The sequence below is a fragment of the Buteo buteo genome, chromosome Z, assembly GCF_964188355.1.
Source record: "Buteo buteo chromosome Z, bButBut1.hap1.1, whole genome shotgun sequence".
In the NCBI taxonomy this organism is placed as follows: Eukaryota; Metazoa; Chordata; class Aves; order Accipitriformes; family Accipitridae; genus Buteo; species Buteo buteo.
Genome location: NC_134204.1, coordinates 44,957,169 through 44,974,605, shown reverse-complemented (window position 1 = coordinate 44,974,605; position 17,437 = coordinate 44,957,169). Strand labels below are relative to the sequence as shown.

General features: G+C 38.0%; 1 protein-coding gene across 2 annotated transcripts in view; it reads left to right on the top strand.

Annotated features, from left to right (window-relative positions):
• The window catches only part of KIF27 (kinesin family member 27), a 37,936-nt gene extending 21,877 nt beyond the window's left edge, over nt 1-16,059 (top strand). The window contains exons 6-19 of one of the 2 annotated variants that reach the window (XM_075021282.1): nt 1,823-2,029; nt 2,584-2,759; nt 3,141-3,274; nt 3,826-3,981; nt 4,278-4,415; nt 5,043-5,248; nt 6,093-6,290; nt 6,643-6,756; nt 7,717-7,893; nt 8,528-8,743; nt 9,768-9,974; nt 10,816-11,014; nt 11,486-11,650; nt 13,318-16,059. In XM_075021282.1, coding sequence (XP_074877383.1) covers nt 1,823-2,029; nt 2,584-2,759; nt 3,141-3,274; nt 3,826-3,981; nt 4,278-4,415; nt 5,043-5,248; nt 6,093-6,290; nt 6,643-6,756; nt 7,717-7,893; nt 8,528-8,743; nt 9,768-9,974; nt 10,816-11,014; nt 11,486-11,650; nt 13,318-13,781 — 2,757 coding nt within the window. In that variant the 3' untranslated portion in view covers nt 13,782-16,059. The remainder of the gene's footprint in view (nt 1-1,822; nt 2,030-2,583; nt 2,760-3,140; nt 3,275-3,825; nt 3,982-4,277; nt 4,416-5,042; nt 5,249-6,092; nt 6,291-6,642; nt 6,757-7,716; nt 7,894-8,527; nt 8,744-9,767; nt 9,975-10,815; nt 11,015-11,485; nt 11,651-13,317) is intronic. The other variant, XM_075021281.1, reaches the window with a different exon arrangement.
• The last annotated feature ends 1,378 nt before the right edge of the window (nt 16,060-17,437 follow it).

The window sequence follows — 17,437 nt, the reverse complement described above, 5'->3', positions numbered from 1 at the left end:
TACTATTAGAGGAAACTGGGTGACATAGTGGAAACACTGCTTGCCTCCTTCCTTCTTTAGATCTTGTGCTTGCTAATAAAATTATGGTGGGTAGTAAGTATATAACATTTCAAGATCTAGGAGACTGTAAATAGAATAGTTAATATTCTCCCAGTGTTGCCTGTCACATGAATGATAGATAAATTGTTATCTGACTTTTTAAAAGAGAAAAGCATAAGCATGGCTAGCTAGTACTCTTCTCCTTATTCTACTTTTTCTCCTTTTTCCTCTTCTTTGCTGATGGCTTGGGGAGAGTCAATGAATGAAAGGTAAGTATTCCCTCTGTCACTTTCTTTCTCTTCTGTCACCTCTGGCTAGATTGATTTTTTGGTTTTTTTTAAACCTGTACAGCATGGTGTCAACTTATTACATGGAGATAATGCTTATATAAATTCTGGAGGATACAAGGTAGAGGTAATGAACAGAAGCAGTCATGGTGTAGGTAAAAGATCATGATTGTCTCAGTATCAGAGACAAGAGAGAAGCTTCAGAGCTCTCAGGCACCATTTTAGTACTTAATAAACTAAACTGCCACTTTTATTTAAAAACATATAAAATACGTAGAATAATGAAAAGCAAATGCATCTATCAAATATTTTAAGTTGTATTCACAGGAATATGTAATTTAGTGATACATGATAGAATCAGAACTTCAAAAGTAGCAGGTACTAGGTACATATTGAATGTTTATACACATATGTATTTATGTAACAGGTGTTGCACTGTGGAGTTGTATGTACAAGGGTATCAGGGACAAAGAGTCTTCAAAGGGTTAAATAATACCTTCAAGGTGGGTCAGTTGGCCTTTACTGCTTCCAAAATCATAACAAATATGGTATTCATATATATATTCTATTTCTTATAACACAGGCATGTTATGTATTTTATTCCAACAGAACGTCAATTTGCAATTTGTCTATGTGTATTTGGAAGGAACTTACAGTCTAAGAAAACAAGATATAAAGAATGAATAAAACTGTATTATTCAAAGTAGGAGAATGCAAAATATCTTTAATTGAATAATTTTGGTTGACTATCACTAGCTATTCTTCAACTTTCCTGTTGTTACTAGGCCACATTTTAAAGGTACTTTAAAAAGAATTGAAAGGAATAGAGAGAGTTGAAGATGGATATAATCTTGGCCTTATGGATTAATCAGTTTAGGTAAGATAGGTAGTTTTGAACAGTGTACAGGCACTGCTGCAGGAGAAGCAGATAAGTAAGTTCTCCAAACTGGCATTACCAACAAAGTTGAGGCTGGGTAGAAGAAAAGAAGTAGCCCATACAAGGGATCCTGGGATCATGTGCATGTTTATGTTTGTTAATACAAATAATTTTTAAAGTGGAACTGCTTAAAGAGGAAGAGGAAGCCTGTATACATGTTTAATTAATTAGATTCAGACTGTGTGTTTCATTTGAACATTTTTGTTGAATTCCCATTTTGTTTCTCCATAAACACACATATAAAGCAAGCACGGGCTTATACATATGTCATCTACCTCTCACTAGGTGCCTAGATAAGCTAACATAACTTATCTGGATAGGTCTTTCTGGACAAAAATGTGTCTAAAATTTATTGGAGTGGGACTGTGTGTGTTAGATTGATGATAAGTCATAGAATTTTCAGTTTGTTGCAGAATTTGCCTGTGCACTACAGAAGAATTTAGGGTCAGTGAGTGATTTACAAGATTCACCACCTTGTAAGGAATTGTAAGGAAATGGTGAATACGATACAGGGCTTATGATCAGCAACAGTTTTGCTTTGGTTTTTTTTCCCCATGAGAATGAGAAAATGGTGGAACAGCAAATGCTTATTGATCAGCTAAAAGAAAAATTAGAGAGGTTTACAGATGTGAAAAAGTTGGACTTCTCAAGTGCCTGTGGAGATGGGCCAGTCATTGTTGCATCTGCAAGGAGGCCATACAGTGTCCCACTCACAAAGAGTTTGCTACACTCCCTTCACCCACCTTCAGGAACAGAGACCCGAAAGGTAAGATCTACCCAAATGTTACATTCTTTTTCCTTTACTTTGTAATGGTTGTAGTTCAAGAATTAAACTTGACATGACAAATTATGGTGGCTTTCTCGGATGCTGTTTAGCTTCCCATTGAAGACTCTGAAAAACTGCTTTTTAATATCTTGCAACATATGTTATACCACAATTGTCCAAAATATTCAGGCTTAAAATTATCACTTTTAAGTGCTAAAGCTGTAGTCTTTTCTGGTGTTTTCCTGGGGGTTTCGAGAGTTCAAATATGAAACATTATAAAAAATGAATGATTATTCTTACTGATGTATTGAATATGTTGGATGATGACTTGCTAGCAGTGACTCCCTTCACATTTGGAACAAGTGCTCTAAGCTCTTGCAAAACCTTTTGTTACAAAGGTATTCAGAGTTATTATAGAAAACCTCTGTAATTCTGCTTACAAGCTCAGGTGATGACAGACTTTTAAATTGAAACATTTTCTAAATATCAGTAAAGAATTGCTAATTTGTTGTGAGAGTTTTTACCCATCACTTTTTTTGTGTGCGTTTTGACAGGTTTATACAAGCCCCCCTGCCTTCTCCCTGGCCAGGGTAATGGCAGAATTTCGTGCTCGCAGCCAGATGATACTGAGCAACATAGAAGATCAGGATAAAGTCCTTCACTGCCACCTCTCTGATCAGAGCGATGAAGAGGAAGAAAATACAGGCAGCAAAAAGAAAACCTCATTTAAGTAATTTTTTTGTTATTTTTTAATTTTTATTACAGACAAATGTATAGCAAAGGTAGTATTATTGCCTAATCCTGCCATAATACAAGACCATTTATGATGTTATTTATGGTAAACTTATGGGACCAACTGGGCATATTACAAAATTAGTTTAATAAACATAGGGTCTTGATTTAATAAAGATTGCGTAATCCTTGTTCTGGGGCCAGAATCTACCATGACGATTAGGGTGGGTGGTGAGGTGGAGAGCAGAGGGGAAAGAAGGTACAAATACTTATGTGAGTTTGGGATTTTTCTCTGTTAAGATCATGGACTTTGCATGACTCTTAAAGAAAAAAAATCCCTGTGTGTTTGGAATGTAGCATGTTTTTCATTCTTCCTTAGGCATTCCATAAACCGAACATGGACACGAAAACAGGCTTCTCTGTGCTTTCTTCCTGATCTAAGTGACATGAAGTGTCAAGTAGACAAGTCTGGTTTATCGAATAAATCTGCGCTACAGACTGACGCAACCACAGGTAAAATTGAAGTCATGAGAGCAAATCTCATTACAGTATCAGAATATCCAAGAATGTCTTTAGCACATGTAATTATTTTTCCTAGCAAAATATGTGTATTTGATACAATTTTTTTTTTGTTATAGTTCAATGTAGGCTTTTGAGATTCTCTTCTTCTTCCCCTTTCCGAAACTGATCTAAGTGACCTTAATGTTTAAGTAATACTTACTAGCCAAAAAGCACTTCACACATCAAAAAGCTGTTTAGTTATACATCTTTAGTACTGTTTCAGTGAAAGAAAATAGATGCTATTAGCTTATCAGAGTCACACTGAAATGGTTTCAGGAATATTTTTCCTCCCACTTAGGGTCTTGGAAATGCTAGTCCATACCATCCCTTCTTTTCCTGTTTAGACACGTGGCAGGGAAAAGACTCTTTGTGCTGTTTTCTCCTTTTGATTCTTTTACTTCATATGGAAGGACTCCACACATAAAATGTTCCAGAGCACTGTCTTTTGGATACAGAGTGTATTCCACAGTTTTTATCTCCATATTGCTTTGTTTTCTTTCAAGGTGAAGAGATTGACAGCCTCCAGAAAAGTCATGTTTTTAACATGCAGAAGTTAAAGAATTCAGAGTTGAGACTCACTGAGGCCGAGCAAAAAATGAGAGAACTTGCACTTAATATCAAAATGAAAGAGGAACTTATTAAGGAATTAGTAAGAACAGGTAACTGGCTACTGTAGGGTAAATCAGAAGGAAGACGTTCAGAAACAAAAGAAAAGGCACAAAACTACTTAAGTCCTGCATGTCTTAGTTTTTATGTAATTATTATGCAAGAATACTTTTAATAATTTAATGATTCATAACTTTCATTAATTACTTGCTATGATTGCACCAAAGGCTGTAAATTTTGATTACAGCTTACTCTGCTATGATATGCAGATGTATTTGTTAAAGATTTTTTGTGCTTTGCTGATTATTGCTTTTGTCCACCAATAGTGTAATTTTTCATGTATGCTTAGTGCTAGTGATCTCTTCGTGGACATGTGTTTGTCACATGGTGTCTTGGATAGGAGAGAAGATACATCACTGTGCTGGGAATGTAACCATTCCCAGCACTGCAGTAGAGAAGCAGGAGTCAGAAGTGGATGAGGGAAAAGGTCAGTGTCCCTGTTAGTTTACCTCCCTTACACATCTGTCCTGGTATATATATGCCTGCCAGAAACTAGCTTTATGATGACAGTAAGGAGCTCTTTGCTCAACCCCTTCAATCACACTCTTCTCCTGTGCAGATCTTCTCTTGAGGTTGTCTTTTGGCACTGAGGAAGATTCTGTGCTCCCAAAAGTAGTACTTTGGGAAAGATTGCCCAAAACAGGGCAAGTCAGAGAGTAGAAACACAATCCAAAGTTTACTGATTGTTAAGCTGAAAGCTGAGTAATAAATAAGCAGCATATTCTTCTGGAAAAAGCAAAATTTATGAAATACAGGAGAGCCATTTTGGCAAAAAAACTGCAGTAGGCAGAAGAATTTCACTTTATTTGGCACTCAGATGGCACTTTATTTGGTGACATCATGTGACTTATGAAGAATTCAGATTTAAGACTCCTTCCTTTATCTCTATTTCAGAGTTGAAAGGAACTGTATGTTCCTTTAGGGTTAGAAAATGTCTCAGAAGTTATTGGTTTAGCCAGAATGAAGTAAGTAATGATTCAACTGCAGAATTAAGTACTACATTTCAACTGATTATCCTGCTGTTTTTAAACTGTTTGGATATGGTGTCTTTAAGGTAAGGATGCTCAGTCTGTAAGCAGGCAGTACTCTTTGAAGATAACTAAACTGGAGCAAGAATCTGAGCAGGCCAAAATGGAACTGGCTGAAACACAAAAGCGGCTTCAGGAGCTAGAGAGTAAGGAGCTGAGAGACATTCCTGAAAAAGCCAAGTTACAAAAAGAGTTCCGGAAGAAGATGGATGCAGCTAAGTTGAAAGTGCAGGTATTTCTGATCTGACCATTAAGATTTGCAAATCTCTGTCTCACTATCACTTTGAACCTTAACACTCTGCTTGTAAAACTTACGAGTTTTACACATTGGAAGCTGGTTGGATTGAAGTAGCTAATGAGAAACTTAATACTATTATACTCAGAATGCTATTCAATGTATATGTGGTTAAGCACATACAGTATTTTCTTGGTAGATAAGAGACCAAGAAAGAAGTGGGTGATATGAGATGCTCATACACCATTGTATGTAGTACCATAAAAGAACCTACATGAGGAGAGTATTACAAGTTTATTACCTGCCATAAATAAAATTTATGTTTTAAGAAAATACTATATAAATTCCAACTTTAAGCAAATCAGCGTGGTGGTTTGCAGGACCAGGCCCAATACAGTCATATTTGTTTGGCACTGACCTTCTCCTTTTAAGTTCTGCTATACCTACATTCAAATTCTGTGTAGGGCTAGCTTAGGTGCTCTGTGCCTCTCAGTTCTAGAATGGTGGGTGAGACAAGCCCCATATAGAAAGGTATTGGCTTGAGGTCAGGACCAGCATTCTGGCACCTTTATGTCTCTGCACATTTTCCAGAGCTGTGATTTCTGTTAGATTTTACTAGTTTCACTGTATTGCCAGGCATGAACTGTATCTTTACCTTTTCATGTCGCTTGAGATTAATTCTACCTGTGCCAACTTTACCACACAGCTCAGAAACCACAGAAATAATGAGTGATTGTTTGGGCAGAAGTTAGTAAGTCTTGCTGATTCTAGGAATTCAGTGAAACAAAAAGTTGAGTCATAGTTTTAAGTTTTCAAGCTGAAATTTGCGATGAACATTCAGGCTTTACAGAAGAAGCAGCAAGACACTAAGAATCTAGCTTCGTTATCTAACCAAAGTGAGAGACAAGCAACAGAACTTGAGCAGAATGTGGCTCAGATGAAGCATCAGCTGACCCAGCTACAGAAGAGACTGTGTGAGGAGAGCGAAAAGAAGAAGCAACTAGAAGCAGAGATTCAGAGGGACCAGCAACAAATTAAAGTATGATTCTTCCTGTTTCTTTATGACAAAGAATGAGATGATCCAATTTTGCCTCTACCTCCCCAAAGACAATAAACTGTAGTGCTAGGCTTTCCGTAGTTTTAAATAATGACTTTCTTGACAAATGCACTGAAGAAATGGTTTATAAACATTTTCACAGAAGTCTTCAGTTTGCCTTTCTCTTCAGCTTTTTTTGTTTTATTTTACTGCGTGATGTCTATCTCTGAAGTGCAATTTTACATGTAAATTTAGGGTTAGTATTTTAGATGACATACTTGTGTGGATTCTGACATTAAATGCATTTTAAAGACTGACTGAGGCAGGAAGAATGGGGCTTTTTGTTTGTTTATAGGAACTTCAACTAAAGATGGAGCAACAACAGAAGATCCTTAAACTTAAGGATAAAGAGATTGCTGCGTTTAAAAAGAAGAAAAATAACTCAGTGGGAACTTCACAGAAGCTACAGGTAGCTAATCTACTCCGAATCTGTATGGGCCCTGAAAAAAAATTTTCTTTCTTCATCCCTAGTCATCTTTGTAAAATGTTTGGAAGAAGAGTATTCCATCATAGTTTTGTCTTCTTTTTTGCTGTAGCAAAATACTGATTCAGGGACCTGAGAATTCAACAGGTTTGGTTGCCTGGTAGGTTTGTGGGTGATCCTGATGAGCTCTGTTATAAGTGTTCCATGGTTTGTTTGTTGTTTTTTTTTTTTTCTCCTCTGACATAAATGACAGAGGTCTATGGTTTTGGTTGTTCCTAACAGGGTTAGAAAAGTAGGTATCCTATACAGCAGTGCTACCTACAGTATTTCAGATGTGGACATTGGAACATGAGAGTTTCATGAGTTACCCAAAGTCTTTAAAGGTGAAAAGAAATTTTAAAATTTAAATGAAGGCAACTTTGTGGCCTTACCAGGAATATATCCACTGACAAACTTGTGTCTTCAGAATAAATTTATAATGGATAGTGCTAGCAAGATCAGAGTTCTCATTTACTGTCTGTCTGTCTTTCAACATCATAATTTCTTGTCACTTAATGTTTTTCCACAAAAGCTGGCCTTGGGCGACTGTAATGCAATGAGGATGGGCTAGCTGAATTCTTGAGGTGTCTTCCAAACCTAATTACTGTGATTATATAGAAGACATCTATTTATATAACTGTTCTTACAAAAAGAATACATTTCATTAAAGGCATTGGGTACAAATTTGTTTATACAAGATGTAGCAATGTAACATTGCTGAGCCTCTTTTTAAGTCAGTCCAATTTCTGTAGTCTTCTGATTCTGTTGCAGAATTAATGTCAACATTAGAACTGTCAATTTCTTCTACAGTTTTATCAGTTATTCTAAAAAAGGAAAAGCATAATCATAAAATTCTGACCCAAAAAGTCCTGATTAATGCTCTCTGGATCTCTATTTAAACTTTAGAAATTAGAAGAGCAAAAGAAGTGGCTGGATGAAGAAATGGAAAGAATTCTCCAACAGCACCAACAGTTAGCAGAACTAGAAGAAGATTTAAAGAAAAGAGAAGCCATTGTAGCCAAAAAAGAAGCATTATTGCAAGAGAAAAGCCACCTGGAAATCAAGAAACTGAGATCTAGCCAGGTGATTTAAGAAAAAACATGAAATTCACCACAGTTATAGTGCTGACTGAAGGACTGGGGTGGGGGGAAGGCAGGTAGATGGCAGAAGACGCTCAAGCCACGTGACCTGTGTCTCTACCACTGCCATGAAGTTATTGTGTGGCTTGAGCAAATCAACTTTTAAAATATGAGTAACACAGAATAATCATTTTTATTCACTTTTTCTCCCCAAAATTCCAACAACAAAACCAAACAAAAAAAATCTGAACTGTGGAGTTCTGTTATTGCGGAGCATTAAATAATACGATATCTAAAAATGACTCAGTCCTTTTGCAAACTAGAGAACACGACAGGGAAACATTTTGCATTATTTATTTTTCAGTAGCAAAAGTGAATAGAAATTGAAGTATCACCGTCACTTATAACGACTAGCCCCTTTAATTTTTAGTATGTAGAAAACTACACGTTAAGTGTTTGTTTTCCTTCATCTTTTGTGTAAATAGTAAATTTTATAGGTAGCTGTACTCAAAATAAATGGGGTCCCACTGCAAGAAGCAGACAAGTCTTTCACTACAGAATGTGATGATCTCACCTACATTCTTCTTACTCAAAGGAGTATCTCAGTTTTATATCTATGGTTGCTGTGGTTTTTTTAGGCTTTAAACAAAGATAGTATGAAATTGTCTACTCGCTTAAGTATGCTGGATCAGGAACTGTGTGATAAAGGTATGCAGCTTCAGGGCAGTACCACTGAAGACAAGACAGACATTTTGGAAAAAATTCAGGTTCTCCAGATGGAAAGGGATCAGCTGCTCAGAAGAAGAAATAGTGTGGATGAGAAACTGAAAGATGGTAAAGTGTTGTCAACTGAAGTAAGTGAGCACCTCTGAGATACATACAGGTTTTAGGTAGTGTTGTATAATAAAGCATTCCAATCAGAACATAATTGTCTCCAAATATTAGATAAGCTAGAACCAAGGAACTGAGGTTGAGTGCTTTTGTAAATAGCAATGTTAAAATACTGCTATGATAGCACTACTTACATACCAGTGAATAAACTTTATGTTCAGAGGTACTTAATTCACCTAGTGCCTTGACAAACTCCAGTTGCCTAAGGATCACATAACCAGAAATAAGGGAACTAGAAGTTCATCAGTTTATCATAGGCAAGTATTTTAATATCAGGACATACAACAAGGCAATGTACTCACATAGTGATGCCCCTTGACTTTTTTCATAGGATTTTGTGAAAAAGCAAACTTCACCTGAATACTTCCATATTTTACAGCAAAAACAAGTCATATTACCTGGATAGTCCACACTTGAGTTGATCAGTATAATTACGTTGAAGATATAATAAATTCCTATAAAATGGACAGATTATCTTTAGGTCTTAAGAAGCAGTATGGACACATGGCTGAGGTGATAATGTGCCAGGAAGAACCCTACCTGCCTCACTCCTCAAAATCTTCTGCAGTGCTTCAGGCCATGCATTTCTGCCACATCCCTATACAAGTTACAGTCACCAAACTCCTTACTGACCTGATTCATTCATTAATCCAAGAGAAAACTAGCACAACCAAAAAAATAATAGCAGCAGTCAAACTGTGGGGAGGATGAGAGAAGGATAAAAAGAGAAACATGACTTCTGGTTTTCTGATGAACCATTTGATTGACCTCTGTATCATGGAAGAGGTACTATTGCAGAAAAAGACAAGTGTTCTAGATTTGTACTCTAACTGTTATTTTCCCCATTCCATTCTCTGCACTACTACTAGTTTGTCTTGCCCTTAAGTTTAGTTTCACTCTTGAGGATAAAGTTAAGGATGTCTTATGTATAGAAAGATTAATTCTACACTTTTTTTTTAAAGATCTCACTCATATGTTTCTCTGTAGGAAGAACATGTGCTTTTCCAGCTGGAAGAAGGAATTGAAGCCCTGGAGGCTGCTATAGATTACAAAAATGAAAGTATTCAGAATCGCCAGCACTTGCTTAGGTCATCTTCTCAGGTTCTTTCACAGAGTGAGAATAATGTAATAGGAAAATTAGTTTCCCTGTCTGCTGCTGAGCTCAGAGCTATCATCTTCAAATATTTCAACAAGGTTTGTTTTGGGTAATGAATAATATTTTATTGTATTTTCTGTTACTATTCTAGATAATGAAGTGAAATGAAATGAAATGAAATTAAATTAAATTATATTAAATGGTGTCAGGAAATAAAAATAAATGTTACAAGCTTTTGGTGAAAATCTCTTCAGGTTACATAGATCTGCTATTAATTCAAATATTTTTAATTTTTACATTAACCTAAATAGGATACTTATGTGTTAACTTTGTATATTTTATTTTGGGTTCATTAGCTTAAAAGGTGCTGCAAATCTGGAAATTTCCATGGTCCTTTCCAGTGCTCTGTGTTACTAACTTTTAGAGCAGTAATATATTTAAATAGTGGTGTTGTATTGAAATTCTTCCCAACTGCAGGCTTCATAAAGCTCAGGCTAGTATTCCTATTTTTTTTTTCTAAATCCAGTATAAACTATTTTTGCATACACTGCCTGCAGTGTGTACAGCCACATGCTGAAGAATCATACTGACATCTGGAAACATAAAAATGAAGTGCATGAAGGCATGGTGTGTCTTTGTGTCTTTGTGAACAAGTTGTCTGTGGGATGCAAGTTAGAAGTTTTCCAGAATCAGGAAAACACTTTTGTTTCAGTTTAAATTCTGCATAGGTTATTAAAAAAATCCACTAGTCCATGTGGTGGAAATGTACAGAGCTCATTTCTAAAGTGTGAACTTGTAGCAGCGGGCAAGTCTGTTTCCCATATAAGCTTATGGCTTGTAGAGACCGTTGCTTTTGTATGCTTTAATCTGTTAAGCAGAAGGGTAAAAGCTTTTATTAAAATGGTTTGATAAATCAAAAGAAGCCTATGTCTTTCTTAGATTGTTGGCCTACGTGAGTCTGAACGTAAATTACAACTGCAGATTGAAGAACAGGAAATGAAGGTCATAGACCAGGATAACATAATACGTGAATTAGAATCTGCACTTGAACATGTCAAATTGCAGTGTGACAGGCAGCTGACCCTACAACATAAAGAACATGAGAAAAAACTACAGTTAATACTGCATCATTTCAAAGGTATTTGCTGCTTGGGGGCGATTGTACAGCAAGTATTATCTTCAGTCATTACTGAGAAATACTATATTCCAACTGAAAAAAAAAGAACAACAAAACATTCAGAGATATATTTTGGCTGTCACTAATTCTGATCTTGGGTAGGATGCTGAGGAACTGACACATGGTGTCTGTATGAACAGAAAATTGAATATTTTTTTAAAGGAGTATCAGAATTGTTATATTTTCATATTGAATTTGCTGATATTGGAAAGTTGAAAGATATCGGTCCTGCTGGTCTTGATCTTCTAAATACTCCTATTAAAACTGACAGGTGGTGTTGGCATGGCCTTTTTGGTCCTGTGTCATACTAGTTAAAATGTACACACTGCAAGCAAAGTCTCAGCAAAGATACAAGACGTATTCTGTCTAGCTGGGCATCTTGATTTTTGGCACAGAGATATTTGGTTCTTAAACTAGTTTTATTTGTCCTAGAACAAGATAGTGAAGGTATTGCAGAAACCTTGAAAGGTTATGAAGTAAAAGTCCAGCAACTTGAAAAAGACTTATTTTTCTATAAGAAAACCAGCAGAGAGCTGAAGAAGAAATTGAAGGGCCTCTTTGGAGAGTCATCCCATCAATTACTGGCATCCACTAAATGTAAGTATATTGTCTTAAAATATTTATGCAATTGTCAATAGACCATTTGAAGGGTGGTGAACACAGAGAAGTACATCAGACAGACATAAAAAACATATTTTTAATGAACTAACTGTTCTCCAGGGATATACTGCACCTCTCCCCCAGTTTCAAAGGAGAGACAACATTGGTTTGTAGCTGTAGCAGTGGTATACCGTGGTTTAAATTCTTGGTCTATTTTCTCTGGATTCTAGGATAATTTCAGCATCTACAACCTCAAACTGTTGTGATTAAGAGAAAGGAATTTTACTATCTGAAAGGGTCTGAATGACATTTTAACTAAGAGCTTTGTCATATGTCCTGCTTTTAGACAGGCTGCTCCCAGCACTTGATTTCATAAAAGTTACTGGGAGACTCTCAGTGAAGAATTCCATAATTTCAGTTACTAACTTACTTTAGTTACTTACTTACTAAGGCTAAAAGAGAGGATTTACACACTTCTAGGGGAAAAAAAGAAGAAAAAAAAGCTTTCTAATCCGATTCTGTGCTTTGACACAAAAAACCTAAAAAACAAACCAACAACCAACTGCTACTATAAGTTTTCAATTGTTCCATGTCCTACTTGCCAGAATCCAAACCTATAGTAGAGCTATTCAGGTGGAGGAGAAAAGAAGGTTCAATTTCTGTCACCATTTTGGTTGTCTTACACCTCTTGATGCCACCGCCAATACCTCACATGCACAATACAGCCTTCTTGGCCCTGTGTTTCTTCTTAATGCTCAGCATGACTGGTTTTTCCTCCCAATGGATGCTTCTGTTTCTTTCCACTTGGGCAGTGCCTTGCTTTACTAACACCTAGATGCTGATCACATACCTGCTGCTCCCAGAGTGAATTAAGGCTCAGCCCTTGCCCTCTAGGCAGGATAATGAGCCAAAACATTCATTACTATAAAGTACACTGTCAAACTGTGAACATAAATACTCCAAAGGCTGGATTATAAATGAGCGTGGGAAAGACTGTTCTGTGTCTAGTATACAAAGAAGCATGTAATTCAGGACATGTATCCCTGTGGGGAACACCCATTCTAGCCAAATGGCAGCAAGGAGAAAAAGGGACAGAATCCCTGTAAATTTCCAGCTTTTTCAAATACGTAAGTTTGTAAGTTTTATAAGAAATACTCTGTATTTAGCTATTCTTTTGAATACATTTTGAGGCATGCTGCAATACAATGCAATCAAAACACTTTACAATTTGTTGCTAGGCTTTAAAAATAACAAAAGCCTTGTGTGTACATTACAGTCAAATATACAGAAGGTTTTTTGTGTGTTGTGCTAGTGTAATTGCTGACTGTTTTTCAATAGATGAATATCAATATTCAATATGAATAATTTCATATTTGACTGTCATGGTTCAGTTGTTTTAAGACTGCCTACTAGGATACATTACAAGTTAGAACAGTGAGGCTTGTATTACCAGCACCTTGTTGGAGGAAAGTAACAGCTAATACCTCTGATGGTTTTGTAGATGACAAAGTTTTTAACAGAAGGGACAAAATGTGAGGTGGTGATGATTTTTTACCACGTTCACACTACAAGTTGCTGTATTGACTAACAAATATTTCTTGATGGCAGGCACTCAGAAGAGTTCTAACTTTTAGCTATTTATGTCCTGATAAATGTCATTTTAGATAACAGTGCTGGTGACAAGGCATCCAGTCAAGATGAAGCAGAAGTTGCTTCTGAAGAATTCAAGTCAACGCTTAACTCTGAAACCAGTAGTCGACCAGGGAAAATAAAAGGAACAGACAGAACAAGTATTTTAAGAGCACAGCAGAATTCATACAAGCTTGGAGAAGATGTTTCAGAATTTGGGTGCAACAAAGAATGTTTGTTGAGCACCAGTGATGACAAAACAGGAACAGATGAAGCTCAGCCTTCAAAATCTCATCCTCAGCTACCTTCTGTTATCCAGAGAAGAGAGCCCATAACACAGTTTCAAGCAGTAACTCCAGTAAAACTGTCTCGCCGAGAGCTACGTCATATTCCTCCCTCTGAATTATCTTTGAGACGCTCGAGCCTTGGAGTTGGTGTCAGTTTTATTGCTCCAGATTCCATCGAAATGGACAAAAAGTCTAGTGTCACTAAGACATAGTTAGTCTTCATTGCATTTTTAATATCTGTTGCTACTGAAGCAACTGTAGTAGATTTCTTTGTTCATGGTCTTGTTAAGTATCAACCATGGATAAATGAGTAAGTGTTCTTTAGTTCTTATTGCTCACTATCAAGTCGTTAGGTGTTATGTTCACAGTTTCAGTGAATCTGAGATGGATTTTAATTAACACAGTATCTAAGAACTTTTCATTCAAAGGCCTTTTAACATTGAAGAAATTATTTGTATTAGTTTGGGGTTTTTTACACTAACTTAAAAAAAAATGTTTTTGAAAAATTGCATTGTGAAGTGCACCGCACTTGTGTAACTTAGGTTTCCTAGACAATATTGTAGTTCACTTTCTTGGGTCAGAAACAGGAACAAACTATTTAATTTATTTGGATATACAGCTGGAAAATGTAGTCGCCAGACTGTCACCTAGTATTGATAATGACTGGCTCCTGTACGCTTTTTATCTAAAAACATTTTATATGAGCCATGTCTTAAGATCAAAATCGGTCCCTAAAGATAAATTTGTTCCTGAAAAGGAACATAAAAGTACTTACTTTTTTTTTTCTTCTTGGTGTCTTATTTATGAAATTAAGATAATTGCTTATTTCACTTTCTGTTTTTGTTTGTTGGGCATTTAAAGAATTGCGCTTGGCAAAATGGAAAAAAAACAGAGGACCAGATTCAGCATCCTCTAGGTAAGCCAGATGGACCAATATCATATTATTTGTACTAATTAGTCATGTCCTTTTACAGACAAAATATTCTTCTGGATTCCATAGCTGTTTCAGAGCAAGGACTACACATAGCCTTTGGTTTACTGCTATACTGTTGCTGGTAATGCATTCAGGATGAAAAGCAAATCTTTTTTGTAAGAGGACAGGGGTCACTGAGAAGCATACGCTTAACAGCTGCACACGCTTGAAGGCAGAGACCAGAATGTCCACATTTAAATGAGATTAACACTTCTAACCGTAACTCTCTCCTACCTAAAAAGTGGCAGTACTGAAAGTAAGGTTTTACTGTAGTGGTGGACCTCAACCAGTTATGTTTGAAAATGCTGTCTTGGATCATTAGATGTACTTAGGAAAGGAATTTTTGCTTTTTTGCTGTTTTCTAGGCAAGGTCTTGTGTACAGCATGTGTGGCTATAGGTATAAAAGAACTGCATTTTTCCACGCTGCAAGCACAGTTCAAAACTGTCCACACTATGGAGATGCTATTACAGCATGATAAGTGGACTTACAGTCTTGTGGCACATCTTAAAATTTTCTGAGTAGACTACAAAATATTTCATTCTAATCAGACAGATAAACCACTTAACATGTCAAATGATTGTATCTTTCACAATTATACCTAATTATTACCTATTGTTCAGCTGAATTGTGAGATAAGGATTGGGGTCTTTCTTGATTGTTTTTGGATTGGGCTTGATTGTTTTTACTGTCATGGAAGTACTGAGCCTTAACTAACGTTGAGTTTAATATTAATGTATGTATCATTCACTTAATGTTTCTAGTCAAAAAGCAATAAACAGAAAAAAGTAAATACAGTTTCAAAGGTGTTACTCATTTACTACGGCTCTGTATTAGGTGAAGGAATTGTTGAAGGCATTTCTAGTCGAGATAATGCCGTGCATTATCATACACCTCATGCTACTCTATAAATAAACATGAATTCCTCTTCTTTTGAAGTTTTCCACAAGTGAAAAACCTGTTCTTTATGGATGCAAAATAAGCAAGGGAAAATGTAGGAAAGTACAGCTCCATCACTAGTAGATGTCAGCTGGTGGTCTGGAGGTTTCCGTAGCTGTGACGCTGCAGATTAAGCAGTCATTCAAACATTAGATTCTGTATGCCACACACCCATTTCAAGATGTAACTGCAATGTCACCTAATGCTAAGGTAGATAAATACATCAGACACATTTGTGATCTTTGAAGTGGAAGAATTGTTGACTGCGAGAGGGAGCTAATATAAGCAAACAAATGAGAGACGCCAGTAAGGCAGTCACGCAGGGAAGAGAAAGGTAAACAGTGATTTATGTTCTCATTTATGTAACGCTAATAGAGCTAACAAATAAAAAAGTTTTACCTCTTTCAGACAATATGTAGCTCCTCTCACTTCTGCTAATTAAACCCAAGACTTTATCCAATAGGCTTTTAGGCTTTTATTATCTCTGTCTTTACTTCCTTGATGTTATTCACTGGCATTTACGGCCCTCACTGACATTTAGTTGATGTGCAATGTGGGGGTAAAAACGATATGGAGCTAATTTGCAGTGGTCCACCATGCCTTTATGTCACTTACAAGCAGCCGTTTCTCCTGCTACGTCCTGCTAAAACCAGCTACAAGAAAAGCACCATGTGTATAATCTGTTGTCTAGCTAGTAAATGTGAATATAAATTAACTTAATTTATGACCTGAATTCTCTGTTATGATTATCTGAACACTATGATGGCAGCATTTCTAGAATAGACTATTGCCCTTTCCATTAGTGACTCTTTGCTTAGCACTGCACATTAACGGTGGGGTTACCCTATACAGGTAGTTTGCAGAAGTGCTCTGATTTGTATAAATATTAATTGCACTACCTTTGAAAAGCAAATCTGGCTTTTAGTTAAGTTGGTGGAAGTTTTACTCCATCTATGCCGAAACAAAGTGTCATTCTTAGTAACTTAAAGGTGAGATTTTAACAGGTATTGAAACTCCAGCTGTGAGCGTGTGGGGGGGGGGGGGGGCTTTGGTGCCGGCAAAGCGGTTTTCAATCCCACCAATTCGAAGGCTGCAGCTTGAAAGCGCTTGTACTGCGTGGCCGCTTCACAGCACGTCGGTTCTGATGTTCAGGATCGGGACGCTGATTAAGCAGGTTATTGTACGTCAGGCTTCCGAAGAAATCTGAAAATATTTTGTAGGAAAAGCTCTTTGTGGGGCATCACTTCAACAAAGGCGCGTTTTACGCGTTTGCAGTATTGCATCATTTTTACCGAGCAGCGAACACTAAACATAACACGGCAAACTTTGTTGTGCTGCAAAGGGCAGCCTCGTTAACCTGGGTGATGCACCCTATGCTCGGTAACCGTACAGCCCAGGGAGAGTGCACTGGCTGAAGGAAACAGTGCGAACGAACAGAGGACACACACGGGGGTCGGGGGGGGGAGGTTGTTGTTGTTTTTGCTAGACTGACGGGGTGCCGCCCTTACCACGTACCGCGGCGCGCCCCCCGGTTCAAAACCCGGGGGAGCCCACACGGCCGGCGCTTCTGGCCTGCGGCAGCTGCCGAGCCCAGGGCGGTCCGCCCCGGTCCGGTCCGCCCCGCGGGCTCCCACGGCGCGGCGGCTGCGGCGGCGGCACCTCGCAGCGGCGCCGGGCGCCGCTTCGCGTTCCGCGCCGGCTGGCACCGGGCGGCTGTCCTGCGGCTGCCGAGGGCCAGGGCCGGGCGCTGCCCACCTCCCGCAGCCGCCCACCGCGGCGGCCTCGGCGGGGGCGGCCCGGCCGCGCAGCTCCGCCCCGGGGGGACGCCGAGGTTTCGCGCCTCCCAGCCCGCCTCGACCTCCGCCGCGCCACCCCGCAGTTATTTTGATCCCGGCAGGAGCCCGTACCGGCCGCCGGCCGCCGGGCTGCCGTCGTAACGCCGCCGTGACGCAGCGCC